The sequence below is a fragment of the Ascaphus truei genome, chromosome 1 (genome assembly GCF_040206685.1).
Source record: "Ascaphus truei isolate aAscTru1 chromosome 1, aAscTru1.hap1, whole genome shotgun sequence".
Classification (NCBI taxonomy): domain Eukaryota; kingdom Metazoa; phylum Chordata; class Amphibia; order Anura; family Ascaphidae; genus Ascaphus; species Ascaphus truei.
The window spans coordinates 503,135,185-503,156,022 of NC_134483.1; the positions used below are offsets into that span (position 1 = coordinate 503,135,185).

The 20,838-nt window shown below is 44.0% G+C and overlaps 1 protein-coding gene across 2 annotated transcripts in view; it reads left to right on the forward strand.

The window, feature by feature from the left end:
- Nucleotides 1–20,838, forward strand: part of EVC (EvC ciliary complex subunit 1) — a 182,550-nt gene that overhangs the window by 45,704 nt on the left and 116,008 nt on the right. For both annotated transcript variants that reach the window (XM_075569590.1, XM_075569600.1), the window contains exons 5-6: nt 4,900–4,984; nt 7,402–7,500. In XM_075569590.1, coding sequence (XP_075425705.1) covers nt 4,900–4,984; nt 7,402–7,500 — 184 coding nt within the window. The remainder of the gene's footprint in view (nt 1–4,899; nt 4,985–7,401; nt 7,501–20,838) is intronic.

The window sequence follows — 20,838 nt, forward strand, 5'->3', positions numbered from 1 at the left end:
TAACATTACACAAATTCTTTAAGAAACGTAGACAATGGCAAAATGCCAACACACCAATGGAACTACTAAACACACAACAACTTGACACCATTGATATCCTAGAACAACTGGAAGAGGAAAGCCTCAGACCACCTGGGGAAGGTCCTTTCAAAGAACTTAAAAAGAAATCGATTTTCGTACCACCATATGACTGTAGCACTAACATAGATGTTTTTAATAAACTTGTTACTATGGATCTTCAGGATCTACCTATCATTAAAAGACAACAAAACCTGACTTATCAGAAAGACTAGCCCTTAGAGACTTGGAACAGGACAAGACCATTGTAGTAAAACCATCCGACAAGGGGGGAAACGTAGTTATCCTAAATCAAACAGACTATATACATGAATGTCAACGTCTACTATCTGATAGGAAATGCTATATGATTCTACCGACCAATCCAACCTCAAAATACCTTAAACTACTTACTGATATATTAAAAGGCCTGGAACTAAACCTTATATCCAAAAATGAGTTTGAATTTATGATGAACAGGAATCCAAAAGTGGCAACCTTTTACCACTTACCAAAAATTCACAAGAAGACAATACCACCACCAGGTAGACCCATTGTCTCAGGCATCGGGAACCTGACTTCCAATGTCAGTGTCTATCTGGACCACGTTTAACGCCCTTTTGTTGAAATATTGCCATCATATGTGAGAGACACTACTGATGTCCTGTGTAAAATCGAAGGAGTCACTTTGGATCCCGATACATATTTGGTTGGCTTGGATGTTGAGGGGTTATACTCGAGTAACCCACATAAATATGGTATTGATGCAGTAGCACATTTTCTGAGGGCAAGAAACACAAACTGTATACCTCACAATGAATTAGTCCTCAGATTACTGAACTTTGTCCTGACCCATAACTTCTTTTATTTCCACAATACTCTTTATCATCAAGTACAGGGTACGGCTATGGGGACCACCTGTGCTCCCACCTACGCCAACTTATATCTCGGCTGGTGGGAGGAAACGGTGGTCTTCATAGAGACACAGGAGAAATACACAGAGTATATAGAGTTATGGGTCAGGTACATCAACGGCATTTTACTGTTTTGGAAGGGAACAGAAGAGTTACTCTTAGAGTTCATTAACAACTTGAACCATAACTCATTTAATTTAAAACTGACATTCCAATTGGATAAACACAAAATAGAGTTCCTTGATGTCAGTATTTTCAAATCTGTTGAAGGTTGCCTTGAGACTAGTATCTATAGAAAACCTACAGCTACTAATACACTACTGATGGCTAATAGTCACCACCCCAAACATATAACAAATAACATACCGACCGGCCAATTTTTAAGGCTACGTCGGAACTGTTCCACAACGTCAGAATTTGTTCAACAATCTAGGGACATGTCAGAAAGATTTAGATCCCGAGGTTACAGCAACACACTCATCAAAAGGGCATACTACAAGGCACTATCCTCAACAAGATCTAGCCTTTTGGTAAATAAAGTCAGAGAGCCCAATGATGAAACTATCAGGTTTATTTCCACATACAATAATCAATGGCAGAACATGTACTCCAGAAACACTAGCACATTTTATTAGAAGACACTGACCTAAGTAAGATTCTGAAAGATAGACCTACCACTGGTTGTAGACGGAACACAAACATAAAAGATAGACTAGTGCACAGTCATTTTCAACCATCACCATTAAGAACATGGCTTGGTACTAAATCACAAGGATCCTATTCATGTGGAAGGTGCAAGGCCTGTAATTTTATGCCTACAACCAAAACATTCGCTAACACAACTCGTACAGTTACTTATAAAGTCAAGGACTTTATTAACTGTCTTACATGTGGTACCATTTATCTTATGACATGTATATGTGGTCTTGGAGCACGTTGGAAGTGTACGAAATGCAACAGACACCTCAGTGTCAAGACACATCTTACAACACCACAAAGGTGATTCTAGTGTGATGCGCTTTTGTGGGATTGAATCTATCCCCAGAGATCCTAGAGGGGGAGATTGGGACAAGATACTGCTACAAAAAGAATGTCGCTGGATATACCAACTACAAACCCTCTCCCCCCTAGGAATCAATGAAGGATTTATTTACTCTTCTTTTTTATAGGCACCATCATTGTAGCAATAGGTTTAATTATAACTAATTCCTACCAAGGTATTCAGTCGGACATTCAATGTCCAGAGATTAAATACATCACATACACAATAAGACAACTCAGTCTTCACCTAGACGATTTATTATCTTTATTGTAGAGATAAAACATAGGAAACAGTTTAGACGTAGTCATGTAATATGTTACTATTAGGAGGCTACCATCATTATGTGTCCGTAGGATCGCGGACATAAACCCAGCCCCCATACGTCACGGGAGGCGGGCCATTCTAATTACTAACCACTTAAATCCTTACCGATAAGTCCAGGGAATAGATTCCTCCTCCCCTGAAGAAGCGTAGCTTAACGTGAAACGATCGTCGGGAATAGACGTCACTAGCTGACGTCATCAGAGGTGGCAACATCCAATGATCCTCTACATCGCGAGAGACAGGCTTGTATACCCTATGGAGTCTTTACTTAGACTCTGTTTTTGATCCGCCGTGATCAGGCATTATATTCTTGGCTTTGCTCAGTTACTTGCACGCCTCTGGGCGTTTTGTTCTCCACGCTTGATATTTAATCTATTTTTATGTTGTTCCCGGGACATTAATCTCTAGACTAATATATTGTCAGAACTGTTATAGGGATCAACAATGGCGGCAAATTAATGTACTGAGAAAAAGAGGAATAAGCCCTTTTCTACGATTCTAATTAAGATCCAGCGTGATCTAGCTGTATTTTCAATGCAATTTTTGACTACCGCTCTTCAAGGCGTTTCAAAACGTCTTTGATAAAGTCGATTCTGAAGTAATTCATGTGGTACGAACTGCAAGACAATTGCATTGCTGACACTGTTGCAGGGATTAGTATCTGTGTCGAAATGTATCATACCTAATAGCAACAACCCTGAACTAACACAGTCTGATATTGATCAGCTCATTATACCTATATCTCTCTATAGGATCACAGTACTGCCTCAGTTAAAACACTAAAATATAACTGATACGGATGTTAAACAGACAGCAGAGCTCATATCTATATAGATGGTCCTCTGAGATACAACTGACTGTAATAGCCACCTCTGTATGTTTTTTTTAAAGGTTTGAATGATATATATGTGTGTTTTTAATGAGTATTTAAACTAATAAAACTTTATTATTTTGTTGGACTTATTGGTCTCTGTAGGGCTACTATTTCCCTATACAGGTAATTTTCCTGTTGGATCACTGTTATCCAGTTCATTAGTTTCTGGCATTGAGTGCTACATACAATTGGGACCCTTTCTGATCCTTCTTGGATCATACTGTTATGAATATATTTATCTGTCCCCTATAAGCACCTGCCTAGTATTTGTGTATTTTATGTATACTAACGGATGAGCGGTCTCATCCCCTTTAAAGTTTAAGAAATAGTATTCCCCTGAATCTGTGCATGTCACATTTGACTATATAATAGTAGAGTACCCCGCTACAGCAATGTGGTTTGAAAAATATTGTAATGGGAGCGATGCCTTGGGTAGGGGTATAACCGTATGTACCAACAAGAGAACTAGAAACCCAATTAGGCACTCAATTCCCAAAAACTGAGTGTTATATGATTGAATTAAAATACATTTTATTTATTCATCAACTTAAAAGAATTCAGTTCCTGGGAACCTGTTGGTGTATTGAGTGCCTAATTGGGTTTCTAGTTCTCTTGTTTGTACATACATGTCACATTCGTGCCCTGAATAACTATTTGAAATATCTGTTGTGTGTGTGTTTTTTTTTTTTTTTGTATTTTAAGTAATATATCAAGAGTGGGGTGTTTTAGTTTCTGATAAAAATGGAGGATGCTTTTGCACAACCAGAAGTTTGAATTCACTGCAAAAATTATTTTTTTGGGGGGGGAGGGGGGGGTTGCGAATGGTCGACTTTTCGTGATTTCGGCCAAAAACGCTTGATTCGCCTAACTTTAAAAAAAAAACATGTGCAAGCATGCAATTTTGCCCTTTGCCACTACAGTTCGCTTTGAATACCTCATAAAGTTTGTCATAAGCAAGAGAAGTTCTTTACTTGAGTCAGAGTGCTACCTATATTACCACCCCAAACACATCTTTCTACAACAAGTGGAGAGACACATGCACAAAAAAGGACCACAACTGAGGTACAGTCCCAGCGAAATATGCTAATTTAAATAATTTGCATATAGTTTGCCTACCTAAATTAAAGAGTCTCTCTCTCGGCCAAAAGCCATATTTCAGGCCCTGGATGATTTTTGTTATTTTTAAAGTTCGCCGAAGTGAACTCTAGTGGTGAAAGGTGGAATTGCATGTTTTCGCGCTAGTTTGTAATAACAAAACGTTGGAACAAACTTTTGGGGGAATTTGAAAAGAAATAGAAAGGTTGTGTGTGAAAATTTGCGTGCCGAACTGTGACACTTGCACCCTTTTCTATCTGCAGGTGCAATGGCTTAGATATGCTTAGCTCTGTTAAATCTGGGCCAGAAGTGTGACGTTCCCTAAAATAGCAATGCCCATTTCTCTCTCTCACACTCTCGGGCTGAAATGAGATTATGTCATTTAGAATAATAGCATATTAAAAATTACTAGATGCTTTTTATGAGTAAAACTTGGTTAACGTCTCTGGCTTTGCTTTAATGAATACTGCATTATGATAACATGCGTTAACCTAAATTAATGTCACCTTTTTAATAGAGTTTAGTGAATTTACTGTAGGCCTGTACCTCTTAGGTTTCCAACTAGATGTCATTGGCTGTTTGTTTTGTTTTAGTTGTGATGTCAAATTGTGCCTGTACAGTCTATGTTTGCAAAGTTTACCTCTTCTTGATACAGAACTAAGACAAGAGCAACACAAGGTGAGTCAAACATTTGCTCTATTTCTTTCTTTATTTTTTTATCATTCACGTTGAGTTTTTCAGTAGGCCTGGATTGTTCCACATCCAGTAGCAACTGGATTATTGAACTTCCCAGTTTGGGCTTTACATTCGCTACCAGTATGCATTACAGGGTATGAAATAATTGTTTCATTGTGCCTGCCAGTTATATTATTATTTTTATCTCCCAAAAGATTGTTTGATCTCTCAAAAATATCAGTTCACCTTAGTGGGGGCTTTATATGGAAGTCTTTGTTATGCTAAACTGGTCCAAACGTCACCTGAAATAGCAAGAAAATGTTTTTTTTTGCTTTTTCATTGATGAGTCAGTTTGCTAGTTTAGCAAACAGAGACTTTGTAATATAATCTGATTAAAGCAGCAGCCCCTCTTAAAATGTATGTCTGATTTTTGTTGTATTGTCTTGTCTTTGTTTTGGTCAAAAGTGAATTTGAAATAAATAATGAAGTCCAGTAGTAAAGTCCTCTCTCCTTCCAGTGCTGCCCCCCACTGATTTGTGCTACGGTCTTCTGCGCATTTCTCATTTCGCAGACTCAGAAACCTTAAAACAAACAGAAGTGTACAGAGGATGATAGCCCGACAATGTAGCATGTTTTCATTCGTATAGTTAAGAAAGATAAAAACGCTCTATACACTGGACTGGATAGAAGACAACATTAGCATAAGAGAATGTCTGACACTCAGTGAAGATGTTACTGTGACACCTTGCTGGTCACCTGTTGACTTCAATAGTCCACCTCATCCAATGCCACCACTGTCCCTGTGTGGTTTGTGAGTCTCCTCGCTGCATCATACGATTACAATTCTCAAAACATGAGTATTGTCACAAAATCCAATGAAGTAGCAAACATGTCACTCATAGTAACTCAGATGTGGAATAAACATATTGCAAGTACAAGTAACAACGTACTATCGAAGGCCCCGTGACTTCATTGACTCCTACGCAAAGCTGTATTTATTTAGAGTTAAAAGAATAAGAAGTGGCGCTTCATATTCTAAGATTGGAGTAACCAGGAAATGAATTATATAGGCAATAATAGCCTTTCAACTTCCTTTGATTTAATATGCAATTCACTTTAATATGATGGAAAGTGTCAAGTAAAGAAACATCTGCAAGTTATTCTTGCAACAGTACACAACACATACCTAGCAACGTAGACAAAGTTACACAAGGGGAATTCTTTAATAAAACACTGTTTGGCAGCACCAGACTTTACTGACAAACTGCTGTCTGTAGATGGTGTTTTGATTACTTAGGTCATAACTTAAAAATCCTACTCGCTCTCTGTTTCATGGACAGTTGGTCTGCATTTTCATGATTACCAATCACTATTTTATGTATTTTTAATAAATGTTTAAATGAATTGTAGCACTTTTCTAGTGTGTGTGTGTGTGTGTGTGTGTGTGTGTGTGTGTGTGTGTGTGTGTGTGTGTGTGTGTGTGTGTGTATATGTATGTGTGTGTATATATGTATATATATATACTGTGTGTATATATATATACATATATATATATATATATATATATATATATGTGTGTATGTATATGTACTGTATATGTATGTATGTATATGTATATATATATATATATATATATATATATATATATATATATATATATATATATACAGGCATACCCCGCTTTAAGGACACTCACTTTAAGTACACTCGCAAGTAAGGACATATCGCCCAATAGGCCAACGGCAGCTCACGCATGCGCCTGTCAGCACGTCCTGAACAGCAATACCGGCTCCCTACCTGTACCGAAGCTGTGCGCAAGCGGGGAGACTATAGAGCCTGTTACAAATGCATTATTTACATCAGTTATGCACGTATATGACGATTGCAGTACAGTACATGCATCGATAAGTGGGGAAAACGTAGTGCTTCACTTTAAGTACATTTTCGCTTTACATACATGCTCTGGACCCATTGCGTACATTAATGCGGGGTATGCCTGTATATATATATATATATATATATATATATATATATACTCTATATATAAAACTCTTATTCCATTTCTTTCATATCTGTTTTCTTAAATCACAGGTTTAATGTTTACCAAACAGGAAGGAATTCTAATGGGAAAATAAGGGTTGCAGTAAAATCGAAGTGAAAGGTGAAAGGTGTCACAACCAGTACACATTAGCAGAAATAAGAACATTCTAGTTGCACTAAATCCTTGAAACATATTCCAAAGAATACAGTATATGTATAAGTATTCAACATGGGGTTGCATTATTATTATTGTTATTATTTTTAAGATGAAAGGGCATACCCCATGCATCCATTAGATAAGAAATAACATAGTTGTGCTGCGACCAAGTCTTTGCATTTATTACACCATTGTTTTTTCTTTTTATGATTCTATGCTGTAGATGTTTGTTCAGATTCTACGAATAAACCTTTCTGACCTACTGTTGAAAAAGAAGATTGACGGCGAGCTATACAGCGGCATTCTCTCAGCACAGGAGGCAGTAAGTGTGCCATTTTCTCATTGTATACAACCGTTTGCTAAAATGTGTTTATGTATAACACATGTTTTAACCAGGAAGTAGTAATACGTTGAGTTACCTCATCATATTTATTGGAATATTGAAGAATATTCTATAACATATAAGGCTGCCTCTGGGAAGGGGATCCAAGGTCCTTTTGCATATATAGTTTTTTTTTTTTTTTTAATCTCTGAAGCAGCAAATCACATTGCAATCGACCAAATACAATTATTAACCGTCATTCAAGTGTTCGGTCAATAGTAGTCTGATCGACCACTTATTGATGAAGCTTGTTAGTCTCCTTGGTTAATTAAAGCCTGATTGCTTTGTCATCCATAAACTAGTACAACGGTAAAATATTTAGCAGCCACATGCTACTGTATCTTGTTTACAACTTTTCTATTAATGGATCGTCCATTTATTTGCAATGCTGTGTAATATCGTTCAATAGATTTTTTTTTGGGGGGGGGAGGGGGTTGGTTTTTGATTGTCTCACAATCAAGATACCTATTTCCTATGTTTGGCATCCAACAAAATTTCCCGTTTCCCTTTATTATGCTTTATATATTTGTGCAAGTTGAAATTCTGGAAAAAGAGAGACAAAAGCTCACAAGGAGAGTCACGGAAGTCCTAGTTGCTTTTTCCTGTACATCTAAGATATAGATGCACAAATACCACTATTGTTTCTGCAAGCTAACCAAGCTGAGGTTAACTATCACAGGAAGGGTCTGGAAAAAGTGGAATTAGGAGGTTAGTCTTAACAACTACACCAGACAGTTTTACACACTAATTCTATTACTAGACTTCTTTAAAAATGTCCCGGTCATGAGTTTAAATATTCCTGTTCTAGAATTTTTACATTCAATTATTCATTTTTTACATTTTTGTAACTAGAATTATTAGGATTTATCCAAGGTAAGAAGGATGTAGCACTCGGTTGTGGCGCTTCAGCCAGTGTTGCCATATGACCTTTATATATATAATGTTTTTGTACTGACTCCACCAATAAAAGAACATGTTGATTTGTCTTACATTGTTTCCATTTGCTCCTTTGACAGTGTAACAAATGTCGAGGCTTACTGCACTGTTTTTTTACTGCCAGACCGCAAAGCCGCAAGATTGGCAACATTGTCAAAAAAGAGCAATGATCGCGCAATTGGCGTGGGAACTAGGGCAATTGGCGTGGGAACTTCTGTTCTAGGGCACCTAGAAATAAAATTTTGCTCCTAGATGTTAGGAACCCCCTCACTTGACCCCAACAGGGTCCGACCAGTAATGGCGACGAGGAGGGTCCTATCATTGACCGCAATGGCGGAGAAAGCCGCGCTGCTTTGAAACGACTAAGTCAGAATGAGCAGAAACATGGAACCCATAACTCCGGTTCTGTTCAACCTAGAGGGCTCAGATTCGGTCACCATGTAGTCCTAGTTCAGGCAGGCTTGCATGGCAAATAGCGACCCTCTCGTGGCAACAGAACGGAGTCAGGGTAATCGCGCAATTGGCGTGGGAACTAGGGCCTCGGTCAAGTTCACGGCCAATTGGCGTGGGAATTTCTGTTCTAGGGCACCAAGAAATAAAATTCATTTTGCCCATAGATGTTAGGAACCCTCTCACATGACCCCAACAGGGTCCGACCAGTAATGGCGACGAGAAAGGGTCACGCCGGCGAGGAAGGTCCTATCATTGACCGTAATGGCGGAGAAAGCCGTTTCAAACCAGCGCGGCTAAGTCAGAATGAGCAGAAACCTGGAACCCAAATCCTATGTTAGCGGCGAATTAAAAATAAGGTGGAGGAAGGGTAGAAGGGTAGACCAAAAAGGAGTATGTATCCCAAATAAATTCTAGGCTACTGTAGCTCTATACCCTCTAACAGGGCAGGTAAGTATATGCAATGATACAGTGTATGGTTTCTAACAACAGCTCGCAAACGCCCCAATGAGTTTTTACACGGCATTGCAGTATTGCAGACAGCGAGAATAAAATGCTTAAATCACGGGCGCGAAAATAACTCAATTCACTCCGGCCGAAAAAGACACAAAGCCACAAAGGTACAATAAAGAGGACCCTGTGAGGTACTGGGACAAGTAAATGAGTCCTGATACTTAAAGATGCACTACACACATACAATCAGCAAGGTAGGAAGGAAGTCCAAGTATAGCACAATGTGCAGTCAGAGTAGACCCCCAGCATTCCAAGCAATAATCAGGTAGGCAAAGGTCAAAAACGGTCGCTCCAGCAGCAATAAGCACTACAGATATGCAGTGAACATAATGAAAGGGCAGTCCAGCAATACAGACCAACGTCAGGACGTCTCTGCATCAAAAGAATGGTGAATAAAGATGCGAAGGAACAAACACTTAACACAGTCCACACGGGTCAGGGGGTAGTGGAGGTATGTCCGATGTTGGTCTGTGCTTATTGCTGCTGGGGCGTCCATTTTTGACCTTTGCCTACCTGATTATTGCTTGGAATGCTGGGGGTCTACTCTGACTGCACATTGTGCTATACTCGGACTTCCTTCCTACCTTGCTGATTGTATGTGTGTAGTGCATCTTTAAGTATCAGGACTCATTTACTTATCTTAGTACCTCACAGGGTCCCCTTTATTTTACCTTAGTGGCTATATGTATTATATGCATTACTTCTTCTTTAGCCATTTAGGTATTCTGCTGTTTGTTACACTTATTTTCCCCAGTTATTATTTATTCCTTTTTGCCTGTTATTTTGTGTGTTACATCATGCAGCATATATACCGTAAATTCCGGACTATAAGCCACACCTGAATATAAGCCGCACCCATTGAATTTTAAACAATGTATTACTTTGAACATAAATAAGCCGCACCTGAATATAAGCCGCACCTGAATATAAGCCGCACCTGAATATAAGCCGCAGGTGCCTAGGTATCAGCTTTAGTCGAGCATACACAGTCCCATCCAAGACCTCTTTGGGGAGATGAAGGGGTACAGGGGTAGGTACCCAGAGTGAGCTTGACACTGATATTCACTTTGTTTTCACTGAGCTACCACCCTATTTCTGGGTATGCGCACATTAAGAGGGATCCAGACAACAGGCTGAGAGGTGATAGTATAGGTACTAGGTATCCAGAGTGAGCGTGACACTGATATTCACTTTGTTATCACTGAGCTACCACCCTATTCCTGGGTATATGCACACTTAGACTGATCCAGACAACAGGCTGAGTCGTGATAGTGTAGTGGACAAGCTAAGTATCTGTTCAGGTAAGTATATACAATCCCAAACAAAACTCTATCAAAGAGATAAAGGGGTAGATACACCAAATCAAAAATAATGGCTAGTGTTCCCCTTCCATTCCAAATAACCCATGGGTAAGTTGAAATGGCCCTAGAACTAGGTGCTAGGTGGGTTTGCTGACATTAATAGTCAATAACACTTGCCTATCTATCTCAGGCATAGAATTTCACTGCATGCTGGGATATAGTGAGTAAACGCAAAACCCCACCGTTTCCGGTTGCTAGGTTGAACAGTTTACATAACCCTCGGGCTCACAATAAACAGGGAGCAGTAGAGATAGTAACCCCTCGTGCCCCTTGTAACAATTATCTGACAGTATGTCGAGTACCTGTGTACTTGTTGAAGGAACCCTCCAAACTGCGGTATAGGTTATTCGTTCTTTCCCTAGCTAGTGGGATCCACATTTGGCCCACATCTCAGTTATCTAGGTGCTCCACGAGTGCTCCACACTGTGAAGGCAAACTGCCCACGCTACTAGCTAGCCGGTTGCACCAATGACGTCACCAGGGGCGTCTCACCCGACACGTGTTTCGTTCCTACACATGGAACTTCATCTTTGGGAATCTGTCCTTGTTTTCTGCGTTTTCCACTTGCCTCCTCGCATCTCTCGTCTCACACTCCTTGGCGTTACCGGAAGCGGAATGATGGGCAGGCTGGAGTCTGCTCGAGAGCAGAAAGTGGGGAAAATTCATATATAAGCCGCACCTGAATATAAGCCGCGAGGTTCTAAGAGTGGGGAAAAAGTAGCGGCTTATAGTGCGGAAATTACGGTAGTGTTTTTTCACAGCTGCTTTATTTACAGGCTTTTGAGGGATTATTTTGTGTTTTTGGTATTTCCATTTATCATTTTGAGTTCCTATTCACCTTAGGATCGGCCGATCTTTATTACATTACTAGGGGAATTTTCTTTCCCCTAGTTTTGTTATGTTCTATTAGGACTCTTATTATTTGGTTTTTCCATGTTTGGGGTTTTTTTGTGTTTAGTTATTCTAAGTTTTATTTTACAGCAGTTTATCTTACATGTGGTATGTGTATGAGTTTGTCTTTTGTGTTTTTATCTTGCATTGCTAATAAAGTCCATTTTTCTATTTTCATAACATTTTTGAGTGCTCCATTTTTTGACCCTTTTTTCTTCTTTTTTTGTCCTTATATTATCTTTGGGTCGGTAGCACCGCCAGAGGGTAATTTTTACCCTGATTTCTGGTTTTATGTATTACCAGGTCATTCAGAACTGATTTGATTGCGGCATCTATTCTGTGTTCTATATAATATATATATATATATATATATATATATATATATATATATATATATATATATATATATCTTTTCCTTATATTGAATATACTGTATATAGATATATTCTAGAATCTATATCCAGAATATTCAATATTAGGAAAACCATTGCAAGCTGTGTAAATACAGATATTGTTTCTATGTAGTCTATAAAAAGTAGAAATTGTAATATTTATTGACAAAGTTGGAATTAGCTGTAGAAACAGCATATTTCAACATTTTCTAAAATTGTCCAAAATCAACCGGGGGGGGGGTTGAAAATAACTGCTGTTAATTGTATAAAAACAAAAATAGAAAAATGTGAAAATTAGCAAATATTAGAAATCATTTATTTATTTATTTTAATCTGAAAAATACATAATAAATTAAGGTGGGCAAATATAGTTTGAACGACAAAATTAGATAATCAGGGATTCATCATTAAACTGTGATAGCGCTAATCGAAGCACTTTGCATCAAACCCATTAACTTCAATGAGAGTTTCCATGCAATAGTGCCCCAATCGTCACTTTCACCGTTGAATGAATAACACCCACTGTTTGTTAATATATTCAAAGACTATCAGATCTGTATACTAACAGACTAACTGACTCTTGCCATATATTTGGACCAATGAATAGTCAATACTAGCTGAGAGCCCCGGCGTTGCCCGGGATGTTTGTGGTGTGGGTGTGGCATTTGGGTGGGGAGTGGTCCACGCGGCCCATGTGCGGTGGTAGTGCTGCTGTGGCTGTACTGATGGTGATTGTATTGGTGTGCTGATTTGGGAGGGTTTGGTGCTGATGTGGGGGTGCGGATGTGGGTGTGCCGATGGGGGAGGTGCAAAGGTGGCGATGTGTGGGTGCTGATGGTGTTGATGGGGGCTGGGAATGGTGGGGAGCCGAGAATGCCAGTGTGCTGGGGGGGCATGGGATACCGGTGTGCTGATGTGGTGGTGCTGGGGTGTGTGTGTGTATACACGTGTGTGTGTGTGTGTATACACGTGTGTGTGTATACACGTGTGTGTGTGTATACACGTGTGTGTGTGTATACACGTGTGTGTGTATACACGTGTGTGTATACACATGTGTGTGTGTATACACGTGTGTGTGTGTATACACGTGTGTGTATACGTGTGTGTGTGTGTGTATACACGTGTGTGTGTGTATACACGTGTGTGTGTATACACATGTGTGTGTGTGTGTGTATACACGTGTGTGTATACACGTGTGTGTGTATACATTGTGTGTATGTATATATTGTGTGTGTGTATACGTGTGTGTATACACATGTGTGTATACACGTGTATACATGTTTGTGTGTATACATTGTATGTGTGTGTGTGTATAAGTGTGTGTGTGTGTGTGTGTGTACACATGTTTGTGTGTGTATACACGTGTGTGTGTGTGTATACGTGTGTGTGTGTGTATACATGTGTGTGTGTATACATGTGTGTGTATATACATGTGTGTGTATACACATGTGTGTGTGTGTACACATGTGTGTGTGTACACATGTGTGTCTGTACACATGTGTGTGTGTGTACACATGTGTGTGTGTGTGTACACATGTGTGTGTGTGTACACATGTGTGTGTGTGTGTACATGTGTGTGTGTATACACATGTGTGTGTGTATACACATGTGTGTGTGTATACACGTGTGTGTGTGTGTATACACGTGTGTGTATACACGTGTGTGTGTGTGTGTGTATACATGTGTGTGTGTGTGTATACATGTGTGTGTATACATGTGTGTGTATACATGTGTGTGTGTGTATACATTATGTGTATGTATACCTGTGTGTATACGTGTGTGAGTGTATACGTGTGTGAGTGTATGTGTACATGTGTGTGTGTATGTCTCCACGTATGTGTTTGTATGTCTCCATGTGTGTGTGTGTATGTCTCCATGTGTGTGTGTACGTGTACATGTGTGTGAGTATACGTGTACATGTGTGTGTGTGTACGTGTCTACGTGTACATGTGTGTGTGTGTGTGTGTGTGTACGTGTACGTGTGTGTGTGTGTGTGTACGTGTCTACGTGTACATGTGTGTGTGCGTGTCTACGTGTACATGTGTGTGTGTCTACGTGTACGTGCGTGTGTGTCTACGTGCGTGTGTACGTGTGTATGTGTGTGTCTACGTGTGTGTCTACGTGTGTGTGTTTGTGTCTACGTGTGTGTGTTTGTGTATACGTGTGTGTGTGTATACGTGTGTGTGTGTGTCTACGTCTGTGTGTGTGTGTGTGTGTCTACGTGTGTGTGTGTGTCTGTGTCCCTGTGTGTCCTTTGGCCCGTGACTCCGCCTCAGGGAAGGGGGGGGGTGGGGGGGAGGTGGTGGGGGTGGGGGGGAGGTGGTGGGAAGGAGGGGGGCGGGGGGGAAGGGGAGGTGGGGGGGAGGTGGTGGGAAGGGGGGGGGGGTGGGGGGGAGGTGGTGGGAAAGGGGGGGGGGTGCGGGGGAGGTGGTGGGAAGGGGGGGGGGGTGCGGGGGAGGTGGTGGGAAGGGGGGGGAGGTGGTGGGAAGGGGGGGTGGGGGGAGGTGGTGGGAAGGGGGGGGAGGTGGTGGGAAGGGGGGGGGTGGGGGGAGGTGGTGGGAAGGGGGGGGAGGTGGTGGGGAGTTGGGAAGGGGGGTGGGGGAGGTGGGAAGGGGGGTGGAGGTGGTGAGAGGTTGTAAGGGGGGAGTGAAGGGAAGGTGAAGGGGGGGTGAAGGGGAGGTGGAGGGGAGGTGAAGGGGGGGGGGTGGAGGGGAGGTGAAGGGGGGGGGTGGAGGGGAGGTGAAGGGGGGGTGGAGGGGAGGTGAAGGGGGGTGGAGGGGAGGTGAAGGGGGGTGGAGGGGAGGGTGAAGGGGAGGTGAAGGGGAGGTGAAGGGGAGGTGAAGGGGGGGGTGGAGGGGAGATGAAGGGGGGGGTGGAGGGGAGGTGAAGGGGGGGGTGGAGGGGAGGTGAAGGGGGGGGTGGAGGGGAGGTGGAGGGGAGGTGAAGGGGAGGTGGGGGGGGGGGTGAAGGGGAGGTGAAGGGGGGTGAAGGGGAGGTGGGGGGGGGGGGTGAAGGGGAGGTGGGGGGGGTGAAGGGGAGGTCGGGGGGGTGAAGGGGAGGTGGGGGGGGGGTGAAGGGGGGGTGAAGGGAGGTGGGGGGGGGTGAAGGGGAGGTCGGGGGGGGTGAAGGGGAGGTGGGGGGGGTGAAGGGGAGGGTGAAGGGGAGGTGAAGGGGGGTGGAGGGGAGGTGAAGGGGGGGTGGAGGGGAGGTGAAGGGGGGGTGGAGGGGAGGTGAAGGGGGGGTGGAGGGGAGGTGAAGGGGGGGTGGAGGGAGGTGGAAGGGAAGGGAAGTGGAGTGAGGGGAGGTGAGGGGTGGGTGAGGGGAGGTGAGATGAAGGGGGGTGAGGGGAGGTGAGGGGAGGTGAAGGGGGGTGAGGGGAGGTGAAGGGGGGTGAGGGGAGGTGAAGGGGGGTGTGGGGAGGTGAAGGCCGCTCCCTCACCCGTCCGGCCGCTCACTCACCCGTTCGGCAGCTCCCTCACCCGTCCGGCCGCTCCCACGTGGATCTGAGGCGGGAGGCAGCTTGTTGTGGCCGGTCCCCCGCTGTGTCCCGGGCGCTCGCTCGCTCCGCTGACTGTAGCGGCGCCGGGGGGGTGGGGGGGTGGAGGGGAGGTGATTTGAAGGGGGGTGAGGGGAGGTGAAGGCCGCTCACTCACCCGTCCGGCCGCTCCCACGTGGAACTGAGGCGGGAGGCAGCTTGTTGTGGCCGCTCCCCCGCTGTGTCCCGGGCACTCGCCGCTGACTGTAGCGGCGCCGGGGGGGGGGGGGAGGTGATTTGAAGGGGGGTGAGGGGTGGGTGAGGGGTGGGTGAAGGGGGGGGAGGTGATTTGAAGGGGGGTGAGGGGAGGTGAAGGCCGCTCACTCACCCGTCCGGCCGCTCCCACGTGGAACTGAGGCGGGAGGCAGCTTGTTGTGGCCGCTCCCCCGCTGTGTCCCGGGCACTCGCTCCTCCGCTGACTGTAGCGGCGCCGGGGGGGGGGGAGGCTGATTTCTGGGAGGAAGAGGCGGAGGCTCCGGCGGGTATGTGAGGCCCCCCCCCCGGGTTATACATGCTGCTAATGTACACCCCCCCCCCTACTGTGTGTGTGTGTGTGTCCGTGTGTCCGTGTGTCCGTGTGTGTGTGTCCGTGTGTGTGTGTGTGTGTGTATATCCCTGTGTGTGTGTTTTTGTCCCTGTGTGTCCTTGGGCCGTCACTCCGCCTCAGGCCAATGAGAGGTGTGCGGGGGCGGCCCAAGGGACCAATGAGATTTCCCCTAGGGACACCGGACATCCAGCAGGCAGGCATGCATGCAGGCAGGCAGGCAAACATACAGTGCTTTCACTAATATAGTATAAGATACTAACTTGAATGGACTGTATATATATTGATTTGATGCTTTACAATATGTACATTGTTCTCGTGATATAATGCACTAGCTCCTTTATTTGATTTATGGTTAAAAAAAAACTGCAAAGTTCCCGGATATTTCTCTTTACACACAGTCATTATGGGCCTCATGCAGAGAGCAGCGTTATCGGGAAAAGCGCCATTTTTTGGAAAAATCTGCCTTTAGAAAGGCAGGTAATGGCGAGTTTTGAAACAAGCACCATTTTTTTTTTTATTTGAAATCTCGCTGCGCGGCTGGCGAGAACCTAAATCTCTCCAGTGTTAAAAACGTCCGTATTCAGAAAGGCGCGATCGCCATCTAGCGGCTGTTCGCGCCAACAAAATGGCGCGATTTTCAACATTTAGCTCCGCCAACAAAAGTTGGCAAGAAGCTGGAGCTCGGCGGCCGGTGGGGGGGGAAAAAAAAACGCGATTTTTTTTACAACAAGTTTCAACAGCGCGCATATCGCCGGTTGAAACTCTCCATATGCAGACATGATTTTAAATGCAGTTTTATGACCTTTCTGCATATGGAGATTAAATCACGCCAAAAAAGCTACTATTTATTACTATCTCCAATTAATTCCACCGCTGCTCTCTGCATAGGCCCCTTAGTTACATCCAATATACTGCAAGCTTAAGTAATATCAGAACCTAGTCATTGTGGAAAGAACAGCACATAGTGTGTTTTAGTTTATAGATGGAGCAATGTCGGGCTTACACATAAGCTAACTAAGCTACAGCTTAGGGTCTGAAAATATGAGGGTCGTCAAAAATAGGAAAAAATGAATGCATTTCCGGCTTTAAAATCGGATGATAAATAAAGAAGATATTGGGGAAAAGAAGAGTCTGTATAAATATGGATATTTTCATTCAAATATGACCCTAAGCATCATGTGCATCGAAAATGACAAACATCGTAGCTGATCATTTTGAAGACCTCATCAATGACCGTGTTCTCCAAAAATCACGAAACAAAATGTATTAATATTAATGTGATGTGTAAATCCTGTTCATTTTGGCTTTAACTCGTCATCTTTGTATGTAACTATGCTAGGATAATGATTCATTCATTTCAGTTTCATCTTTTCAATGGTCTCTTCAGGCAGAATAATCTATTTCTATTTTCTGGGGCCTCAAACTTGACATAGCTTAGGGCCACAGAAGGTCAAAGTCAGGCCCTGCAATATCGTGTGGTTACCTACTGTAGATACTTGCACTTGTTTTCACCAAGAGAAGAGTAATCCCCTGAAATGCTGTACACTGATGTTCCATTTTATGCAAATACATTATTTGAATTTCACTGACTCCTGCTAATGGAAACTGAGCGCAACGTTCAATATGTTAATATATATATATATATATATATATATATATATATATATATATATATATATATATATATACAGTGTTCGACAAACCTATACATTTGCTCGCCCGGGCGAGTGGATTTAACATTGTGGCGAGCTCCTATTGGCCCAAGCAGCACACGTTTGGTACTAGGTGGCGAGTAGATTTTTTTGTGTGGCGAGTAAATTTTTTGGTGATTTGTCGACCACTGTATATATATATATATATATATACAGTGCTTGACAAATCACCCAAAAATCTACTCGCCGAACCAAAAAATCTACTCGCCACCTAGTCCCGCCCCCAACCCCGCCTCTAGTCCCGCCCCCAGCCACGCATTTTTAAAAAAGCCATAAATTGAATACATTCCTAGTGAGAACATTCGTTTTTGATATTAGTTTATTTATTGTATTACATTATACTACAATTAGTCCTTGGTGTGTGTGTGTGTGTGTGTGTATAAATGTCGAATCTAGAAAAAAAAAGCCAGATGTGAATGACTAGTTTCCTGCACCCCTTAACTAGTGTCTGGATGCCCCCGCTTCACAATATTTAAAGCAGCAATCCCGTCTGGGATCTTACCTGATCCGCAGACCCTCAAAGTCCAGGTACCCTCATTCCCGCAATGTTGTACATTGGAGGGGAGGTGTTCGTTACCTGTCTTCTGGGTTAGGGGGGGTTCGATGTCTTCCGTGTGAAGCTTGAGTCAGATCTGGAAGTAAGCAGTATAGGTTATTTCGGTGTAGTATAGGGCAGATAAGACATCCAGATCCAGAGTGTGAGAGTGTGTGGGGGAGAGAGCGAGAGTGTGTGGGGGGAGAGAGCGAGAGTGTGTGGGGGAGAGAGCGAGAGTGTGTGGGGAGAGAGAGAGTGTGGGAGAGAGTGGGAGAGAGAGAGTGGGAGAGAGAGAGAGAGTGGGAGAGAGAGAGAGAGTGGGAGAGAGAGAGAGTGGGAGAGAGAGAGTGGGAGAGAGATAGAGAGTGGGAGAGAGAGAGAGAGTGGGAGAGAGAGAGAGAGTGGGAGAGAGAGAGAGAGAGTGGGAGAGAGAGAGAGAGAGAGAGTGGGAGAGAGAGAGAGAGAGAGAGTGGGAGAGAGAGAGAGAGAGAGAGTGGGAGAGAGAGAGAGAGAGAGAGTGGAGAGAGAGAGAGAGAGAGAGTGGGAGAGAGAGAGAGAGAGAGTGGGAGAGAGAGAGAGAGAGAGTGGGAGAGAGAGAGAGAGTGGGAGAGAGAGAGAGTGGGAGAGAGAGAGAGTGGGAGAGAGAGAGAGAGTGGGAGAGAGAGTGGGAGAGAGAGAGAGAGTGGGAGAGAGAGTGGGAGAGAGAGTGGGAGAGAGAGAGAGAAGTGAGAGAGAGAGAGTGGGAGAGAGAGAGAGTGAAGAGAGAGAGAGTGGAAGAGTGAGAGAGTGGGAGAGAGAGTGGAAGAGTAAGAGAGTGGGAGAGTGAGTGGGAGAGAACAAGAAGAGGTGAGTGGAGAGACAGAGAGTGAGTGGGAGAGACACAAAGAGAGTGGGAGAGACAGAGAGAGAGTGGGAGAGACAGAGAGAGAGTGGGAGAGACAGAGAGAGAGTGGGAGAGACAGAGAGAGAGAGGGAGAGACAGAGAGAGAGTGGGAGAGACAGAGAGAGAGTGGGAGAGACAGAGAGAGAGTGGGAGAGACAGAGAGAGAGAGAGGGAGAGACAGAGAGAGAGAGTGGGAGAGACAGAGAGAGAGAGTGGGAGAGACAGAGAGAGAGAGAGTGGGAGAGACAGCGAGAGAGAGTGGGAGAGACAGAGAGAGAGAGAGTGGGAGAGAGAGAGAGAGTGGGAGAGAGAGAGAGAGAGTGGGAGAGAGAGAGAGGGGAGAGAGAGAGAGTGGAGAGAGAGAGTGTGGGAGAGAGAGAGTGTGGCGAGAGAGAGAGAGTGGGAGAGAGAGAGAGTGGGAGAGAGAGAGAGTGGAGGGGAGAGGAGAGAGTGGGAGAGAGAGAGAGTGGGAGAGAGAGAGAGTGGGAGAGAGTGGAAGAGAGAGAGAGTGGAAGAGAGAGAGAGTGGAAGAGTGAGAGAGTGGGAGAGAGAGTGGAAGAGTGAGAGAGTGGGAGAGTGAGTGAGAGAGTGGGAGAGTGAGTGGAGAGACAGAGAGTGAGTGGGAGAGACAGAGAGAGAGTGGGAGAGACAGAGAGAGAGAGTGGGAGAGACAGAGAGAGAGTGGGAAGAGACAGAGAGAGAGTGGGAGAGACAGAGAGAGAGTGGGAGAGACAGAGAGAGAGTGGGAGAGACAGAGTGAGAGTGGGAGAGACAGAGAGAGAGTGGGAGAGACAGAGAGAGAGTGGGAGAGAGAGACAGAGAGAGAGACAGAGAGAAAGACAGAGAGAGAGACAGAGAGAGAGACAGATAAAGAGACGTCAAGGCGCCGTGACGTTGACGCTGCTCCGCGCTGATTGGATGTTTTCAGCCGACAGTGCTCTGAAAAACAGCTTGGCTGAAAACTCCAGCGTCTCAGCACGCCTGCGGACGCTCGCCGTGAGCCCCCTCTCAAGGCATCCTCATTGAGTATGCAGGGGCTCAGCGCGGAGCGTCCGCACGGCTCAGCGCGGCCTGTCCTTCTATGGACTCGGCCAGAGAGACAGAGAGAGAGACAGATAGAGAGAGACAGACAGAGAGAGACAGACAGAGAGAGACAGATAGAGAGAGACAGACAGAGAGAGACAGATAGAGAGAGACAGACAGAGAGAGACAGACAGAGAGAGACAGACAGAGAGAGACAGACAGAGAGAGACAGACAGAGAGAGACAGACACAGAAAAAGAGCGACACACACAGAAAGAGAGACACACACAGAAAAAGAGAGACACAGAAAAAGAGAGACACACACAGAAAAAGAGAGACACACACAGAAAAAGAGAGACACACACAGAAAAGAGAGACACACACAGAAAAAGAGAGACACACAGGAAAAGAGAGACACACACAGAAAAAGAGAGACACACAGAAAAAGAGAGACACACACAGAAAAAGAGACACACAAAAAATGAGAGACAAAAAAAGAGA